The sequence below is a fragment of the Phycomyces blakesleeanus genome (assembly GCF_001638985.1).
Source record: "Phycomyces blakesleeanus NRRL 1555(-) unplaced genomic scaffold PHYBLscaffold_70, whole genome shotgun sequence".
NCBI lineage: Eukaryota > Fungi > Mucoromycota > Mucoromycetes > Mucorales > Phycomycetaceae > Phycomyces > Phycomyces blakesleeanus.
Window position 1 is genome coordinate 1 of NW_017265205.1, and position 8,045 is coordinate 8,045.

The 8,045-nt window shown below is 25.6% G+C and overlaps 4 protein-coding genes across 4 annotated transcripts; 3 read left to right on the forward strand and 1 right to left on the reverse strand.

Moving 5' to 3' along the window:
• Window positions 1-1,326: 1,326 nt before the first annotated feature.
• PHYBLDRAFT_73792 (hypothetical protein) lies at window positions 1,327-1,785 on the forward strand (the record flags this gene model as incomplete). The annotated part of the gene is made up of 2 exons (XM_018442916.1): window positions 1,327-1,433; window positions 1,488-1,785. 2 exons carry the CDS (start codon window positions 1,327-1,329, stop codon window positions 1,783-1,785), a joined length of 405 nt encoding a protein of 134 aa, XP_018283092.1.
• A 252-nt stretch (window positions 1,786-2,037) lies between these two features.
• Window positions 2,038-2,802, forward strand: PHYBLDRAFT_176461 (hypothetical protein; the record flags this gene model as incomplete). The annotated part of the gene is made up of 5 exons (XM_018437783.1): window positions 2,038-2,053; window positions 2,101-2,153; window positions 2,220-2,363; window positions 2,448-2,579; window positions 2,635-2,802. The coding sequence occupies 5 exons, from the start codon at window positions 2,038-2,040 to the stop codon at window positions 2,800-2,802; spliced, it is 513 nt and encodes a 170-aa protein (XP_018283093.1).
• Window positions 2,803-3,120: 318 nt separating this feature from the next.
• PHYBLDRAFT_176462 (hypothetical protein) lies at window positions 3,121-3,594 on the forward strand (the record flags this gene model as incomplete). Its single annotated transcript, XM_018437784.1, has 1 exon — window positions 3,121-3,594. The coding sequence occupies one exon, from the start codon at window positions 3,121-3,123 to the stop codon at window positions 3,592-3,594; it is 474 nt and encodes a 157-aa protein (XP_018283094.1).
• Window positions 3,595-5,714: 2,120 nt separating this feature from the next.
• On the reverse strand, window positions 5,715-7,158 carry PHYBLDRAFT_176463 (hypothetical protein; the record flags this gene model as incomplete). Its single annotated transcript, XM_018437785.1, has 6 exons — window positions 5,715-5,752; window positions 5,920-6,092; window positions 6,218-6,230; window positions 6,279-6,590; window positions 6,652-6,992; window positions 7,067-7,158. 6 exons carry the CDS (start codon window positions 7,156-7,158, stop codon window positions 5,715-5,717), a joined length of 969 nt encoding a protein of 322 aa, XP_018283095.1.
• Between the last annotated feature and the right edge of the window lie 887 nt (window positions 7,159-8,045).

Sequence of the window (8,045 nt, forward strand, 5' to 3'; positions counted from 1 at the left end):
AGTCCCGCACCTAGCATAGCCCACACCCCAAGTTCCCATACCCTAAGTAAGTCCCCCCCTTACCCCGCTGTCCCTAACACATAGTCCCAGCACCTAGCATAGCCCACACCCCAAGTTCCCATACCCTAAGTAAGTCCCCCCCTTACCCCGCTGTCCCTAACACATAGTCCCAGCACCTAGCATAGCCCACACCCCAAGTTCCCATACCCTAAGTAAGTCCCCCCCTTACCCCGCTGTCCCTAACACATAGTCCCAGCACCTAGCATAGGCTACATGTCAAAATTTTGTATATTTAAAAAATTATTGAAAATAAGACTATTGTTTATTTTATTTAGTTAATATAATTTTATATTATATATGTGTTAATATATATAGCTATATGTCTTTATGTAATAGGTATAAATTTATAAATAAAAGTGCTTTAATAAATGAAAAGTATTAAATTTTATATATAATTACATATCTTTAAGTAATATAAATAAAATATATATTTTTTAAATAGGAATTGATAACTTTTGATTATAGCTGTTTAATTTTTTGATAATCTTGTATATTTATACACAAATAATCTGAGTAAACAATGCAGTTGTATTCAGAATAAAATTAGGTAATTTTTTGATCATATTTGATATATCTTATATATAATCTTTTATAAATATGTATATTTATAATCTGTATAAATATTGCAGATGTTTTTAAAATACAATTTAGTTACTCTTAGTCATAGTTATTAGATATTATATATAGTTTTACATAATATTACATAATAAATCTACATAAGTGGTAAAATAATAAAATGTACTGATTTGATCTTTGTTAAAAAATTGTTTTTCTAAAAGTCTAGTATTGCATCTATGATAAAATAAACCAATTCTTTTTTTTTGTACAAAAGACAAAATAGACTGATATGTCTTAAGCATTTTTTATATATTTCTTGATTGATGAAAATATTACCAATTAGAAGTATTTGAAAAAATCACAATTATAAATATACTATATAGTTATAATATAATAGCTTTATTTGACTGCTGAATTAAAATTGATTGAATTAAAATTTGTTTTATTGTTAATTTTAATAACAATATTTTGTATTTTATTTATATTTTATATAATAAATTAAAATTTTAGAGTCAGAAAAATTAAAAAATCACAGTAGCAGATATTATATAAAAATGTAACGCAATAAATATTGGTGACAGTAATTCCTCAATCAGAAAAGCAAGTAACCCATTTATTTTCATTTGTTTTGTTTTTGCAAACTTTTATTACATGCTTATGCCTTAATATTTTTTTTCCAAACACGCCTTTTTTTTATCAAATCTCAAAATGGCAACCTTTAATATTGCTGCTAAATACGACAATCGCATAATTCCAGATTATATAGAAGCTGTCAACTTCTTTGACCTTTCATCTGAAGATGAATTTACAAACTAGTTAAAGGTTATAGTTAAAAAATATGGCAATTGAGTTTACTATCAATCTTACAGTCATGAGAAGAACACGGTCTTTGTTTGGAAGCCTCTTGAAAATCCTCTCAAAGTAAAGACAGTAGTTTACTTATGTGATCATACTGGAAAACCACAAGTGAAAAAAACTTTTCAGCCTGCTCAGAAATGCGTCAGAACAACCAAGTCCGTCAAGACTGGTTTTTTTGCTAGTATCTATAAGCATACCATGACTGATGATACTGCTTGTATCAAATACAACTGGCAGCATCCAAACCATGATCTATTTAAGATTGAAGAGATCAGTTTGTCAAGATTGCCAGATGAATTAAAACAATAGGTAGAAGGGCTTGTCGGCCAAAACATAGTTTGGAAATCTATCAAAAACATGCTTAGAATGAGTGAAGACAGACTTCTTGAAGTAAATATTATATAGTATATTTTGAGAGACTTTGCTTATTTAAAATTACATAGCTGGAACAAGCTGGCAATAGATCTTCTTTCCCTTCTTCTCTTCTCATTGATTATCAATATGTGAGAAATTTTATCAATGCTCAAATGAGAAAACTCTCAAGAAACCATATAGATCATTATGAAAGTATCAAACTGTAAGTTCAAAAGTTGAACGAAAGTAAAAATACTACTCTTTTCATAGTTCATAAGAATGGCGCCTTTCTTGTTTTGTGGGTTTCTGAGTGGCAAAAAGAAGTAAATAATATGTATTATTTATATTTTATTCTATATACCTATTTATACATCTTATTATTGCATTAGTTTCTGGAGAATTCGGAAGAGTGGTGCATTGACTCAACACACAAAACAAGCAAGTCATTCAATACTGTAGCTGGTAAAAAACCTGAAGATTGCTTTCTGTTTACAATTGGTGTGCGAAACGCTATCACCAATAAGGGATTGCCTGTCTGCTTCTTTATAACTGATCATGAATATACCTTGACCTTAAGTCAATAGTTAACATTGATAATAAATATCTTTACATTAAAGGCAAAAAGAATAATGATTGACTGCAGGCCCATCGAAATTGGTGCAATGGAAGAAGTCTTTGGCAATAGTATTAATATCCTGTCATGTTATTGGCATATTAATAGAGCATGGGAAGTTAATGTAAAGAAGCATGTAAGTAGCATATTTATTTAAAGTTGTGTATATCTCATATAACACTATAATATAGATTAAAGTGCAAAACTCAACACATGCTTCAAACATAGCTTGTAACATTATTCATGCTGTATTGAGTAATATGATACATGCAACAACTTCTGTTGCCTATGATACACTTTATAATAAATTTCTTATGAAATTTGGGGAATATGAGGACTTTATTTTGTATTTTAACTGAATGTGGGTGCAGAAAAAAGAATTATGGTGCAAGGTATAGTGATTGATATGAAACTTTATTGATTATTTGCCTGTTTCTAATATATAATATAAACAATAGGTGACAACTTTTCACACCAATAATTTGATAGAGTCTTATTACAATCAGCTGAAGACTTTTTATCTTGGACATGCAAGATCTCTTCGAGTAGATAAACTTATTTATCTTCTGGCCAAAGTCTTGACTCTTGACTACAAACACAAAAATGTCAAGATATTATATGAATTCTAATTAGTAGACCTTACATGCCAAGAAGAGCAAAAAAGACAAAATATATACATGTTAGATAGCTATAATGCAATGGAAATGGTTGAGAAATTGAGTGATACTGTATTCACTTGCAGATCATTCACAGTTGATCTTGTTATATACAACATTGAGCTACACAATGGTTTTCTGCAAAACTGCACTTGCCCTGATACTTCTAAGCTTTGCAAGCATATCTTTCTCATCAATCGCATGCTAGATATTCCCTACTCTTTGTGCCAAAGTCTTTCCTCCTCCTCCTCTGCTGTCCATGTATCTAATACTGATACTAAAGCAGTAGTTGACACTTCCCTTCTTTCTGACGAGATAGAAGCTGATATCATAAACTATTATCAAGTATACTCTGTTGAACTTGACAGCAAGATAGCCGCGTACATGGAAATCTCAGAAGATGTGAGCAAGTTCTTAAATACGTTGAAGTTTGCATACAATAAGCTGAAAAAATATGGCTTCCCCTCTCAATCCCGTCCACCTCAACAAAGATAATTTTTTTTTATTATTTTTTTTTATTATCAATTATCAATTATATATTATGAACTACTATCTTTTTTTATTTTATTTTTAATTTTTATTTTTTTTTAAAATTTTCTTTATAAAAAAATCAAAATCCAAAAGTTTTTTAAGTTTTGACTTTCTTTTCTGATTGGAGAATTAATGATACTCATAAAATATTTTGTCTGTCCTTTGATTTTTGATTAAATAAAAGTCAATTTTATAATAAAAATCTTAAAATTTGTTTTTTATTTTTAATATATATAATATAAGTTGGTAAAAGTTAGTTTAAAAAATACTTATTATGTTATAGATATATTTATTTGTATAGAGAAATTATTCTTTTATTTTTTAAAGTAAATTCTTTTTATCTGCGTTTTTATTTGTGTTTTTTTATAGAATACAAAAACTAAATATAAATCAAAGCATATTTAATATTGTCTTCTACTAAAATTCAAGTATATAAAAATACTTGATAAGAAATAATATGTTTTATATTTGATATTTTTTAGTTTTCTTCAACATGAAATTTGATATATATATATTAATAATATAGATATACAGATTATATGAGACAGCTTCTCAATTTCTTTTCATTTTTTTTAAAAACAAATTAACACTTATTGTAAACTTTGTGTATTATTTAATTTGTATATCAATTTTAAAAAAAAACTGACTGCATTAAAAAGTATTTTGAGACTTTGTTTGTCTGATTTTATAAAAAATAAGTTTTTTCTTTTAGTATTTGTTTTACATATTGATGTTGATATTATATATTTATTTAAATAATATAATAAGAATATTATATAATATTTGTTTTCTTTATTCTATATAATATATCTGATTTTAGAATTAGTTTTTTATTTTAATTGTTAATAGTTTAAAAAATAAGCTATAATGTATAGTAGTTATTTATTTAATATCTATGTATCTTATTTGATACATATTCTGTTTTAATAGATAATTATATAAGATATAATAATATATATTACCCAAGTAATATAAAATAACTTTAGATAATAGTGTAAATATTAATATTATTTATTTATTAATAATTTAAAAGTTTTTGCAGCTAAATTATATAATATTTTTAAATATTCTGAACTTGCCAGAAAAATAGAGATGTTTTTAAGTTGCAATTTTTGAAAATCAACATTGGAAATGAACCCAAAGTTATTTTTTTGAGAATCAAAATTATTTTAAAATTTCGAAGACTTGTTTCAATTTCAATTTATAAGAGTTTTATTATTTTTTAATATTAAATAAAAAAATCTCATAAAGAATATATGTATATATGAATCTTCTATATTGTCTATAAATTGTAGTGAATGTAAATATACTTTTATAAAAATACAACTTATTCATTTGATATATTTAAAAAAAAATATGAGCAGAATATGTCAGGAGAGCAATGTGAGACATGATTTGTTTTTTTTTGAGATCCGTAGTTTAGCACTTTTAATGAGACTATCTACTTAATTAAAACATTTTAAACAGAAACTACTAGTTTTAATAACTGGATTTGGAAAATGAAGATAGTAAATTTTAAAACAAACAATTTTGTCTGTATAATATATAGTTTTATAAAAATTAACTAATTAAAGTATTTTGGTAAAATTAGATGCAAATATAAATAAAAGAAACTTAAATATATATAAAGTAATATAACAAAAACTTTTATACAGTTTTTATTTTTAATGAGAATATCAGAAGTTTCTATATGTGTTAAAAATACTACTTTACTTTGATACTTTATATTTTTTCTATATTTTTCTTCTTAGAAACAATTATTAAATATTATGAAATATTCATTTTTATTATTAATATATTTTAAGAAAAACATCTTTATTTTATATTATTTGTAATAACTTAAAAATATGTATTTGTTTTTTATATTAACTACTTGTTAATATTAATTCAGATTAATATTTGACCTAAGTTATAAATTTCTAAGACAGTTAGTTTATGATCTGAATTCTGCAGATTTAATAAATATAAATTTATCAATAAAAATTTTCAATTTTTTTATTATTTATTAAACCAGTAAAAAAATATAATAGTTTTGATTGTCAGCTGTTAAATTTATCAGAAATAAAAGTATATACATATTGTGATTAGTTTGAAGCTAATATGGAATCAGTATATAAAATATCTATTTAATTAATTAAATAATTAAATTAATGTTTTCTATAATTATTATTACAAATAATATAAAAAATATGAATATACTCAGTAAACAAGATAAATATATGGTTTTAATAAAAATATTAAAAATAAAATAATAAAAAACAAATAAAAAAATTTACAAAATAAAATTACTGTCATCAGTACTATCACTAGTATTATTACTATCACTACTGATAGCATTTTTATTTTCGAAAGAAGATGATTCATTTTCTGTGAAATATGTTTTATAGTCTGGATCAAGATCTAGCAAAAGTTGCTGTTCTAAGCTGATATTATTATCCTTTATTTGTCTGACAATAGAAATTCTGGCCAAAGTTTATAATAGATATATCCAAAGATTTCCAGTATGCTTGCGCCTCCAAATAAACTGCATTAATTTTCATGATACTATTTTTTTGGTTTTTGATCTTGAGACCATTTGCTGCCTTACATCATTTGAAGTACTTAATAAATTATTAATAATAATTTCTTTCAAAATGTTTTAATATTACCTTCAATCGTGTTGGTATGTATACCTTCACTTATTTTATATTCAACAGAATGATTTACTGTTGAATGTCTATATCCCAGTGTTTCTAACTGATTGTATAATTTAAAATAATCAGTGTGAATGATAGAGCCTGATAGAATATGATGTTGGATAATATTCAAAAAATTGTCAGCAGTTCTATTTGATACAGCTACCAAAAAGATTTTTCTTTCTGATGTCTGCTCAACACCCCAGAACCCAAATACCTTCAACTCTATGCTCTTTATTATACTTTCACTTTTCAAAATTAGACTCATCAATTTCAACAGTAATTCTTTCTCCTCCTATTATATTATTAGAATTTATTAATAAAACATATATTATATTTTACTTACCAATCAAAGAGTCATTACTACTGATATCTTGACAAATAACTTTTTGAATACCTGCCATAAAAATACCAATTGTCTTTTTGCTCAGTTTGGTTGCTTCTTCAGTCTTATTCAATACATAATTCAAGATGAAACACCAAATAAGATATATCATAATATTTAAAGTCATCTTTTTAAAAGAAAAGATAGTATCTTTTCCGATAGACATTTCACTTCTGTTACAGCAGTTTCTGGAATTGCACTTGCAGTAAAACTTCTCTCTACTGATATGACACTGTAAAGTTATAGGCCATTCATTGCAACATGACATGTGCTCATAGAGAATATTATTTTCTTTCAGATAACTATAATATAAAATATATATATATATTATTATAATTAATATATATTTAAAGAATTATTGATTAATACAACTTACATAACAGAAGTCTTCTTAGACTCAGTAATTTTATGAATTTGTTCAAAGTCTGGTGTGATTGACATATCTTTTGGTTGAAAATAGTTGGGCATATGAAATAATCAAAAATAAAAATAAAATATAAATATTAAAAGAAAGAAAGAAAGAAATAATAAAAAAAAAGATATTTATATTATTTTCAAAAATTTTAATTTTTAGACTGTTTTATTTAGCTGTCATAAATAAAATCACTATCTACAGTCACATAAATATAATAATGTTTAATTTTTAATGAAATAAAAAAAAGACTACAACCAGGTTTAAACTCTGACTGTGGGAGTGAAAGCGCAAAAATATACTATTGTGCCAAAACGCTTGTTATACTGTGTCACGTGTGTTGTAACCAGGTCTTGCTTTTGACCATGTTGTGATGTCCAGTACCAAAAGGTCAGTCTGCTCGGCGGGTTTGTCTGGCAGTTTGTTGTGACGTGTCATCCTAGTTATGAGAGGCTGACATCAACGGTATGTTGATGTGATGCTGTGCTCTAGGTAGTACGAGGAGAATTTTTCTGCGAATAGGAAAAATCTCATTTCTGTTCTCTGCTCCTTCTATACACAATATTTTTTCGTTTTCTCTTGTTAACATATTTGTCAACATTGTACTCATTCGAAATCATGGTCCCCCATGCTTGTAACATTTCCCTTCTACAATGCAAATAATTCATCTTGTCAACATCTCCGTGCAACATCAGTACCTTTATTATTATATTTTTTTATCATATTATTATTTATATATTTTATTCTTGCCGTATTGATTATTGATTATTCTATTTTTTACTATCTTTATTTTTTCAAACTTCTATTATCAACTTAAAATCTTGTCGACTATAAAAAGAGAAACAAACTCAACTCAATAAATCATTAATTCAGTTTCAGTATCTTTTTCTTGTTTTCTTCTCTTTGTTGTCTATACCATCTTGTGACATAACATGTTGATTCC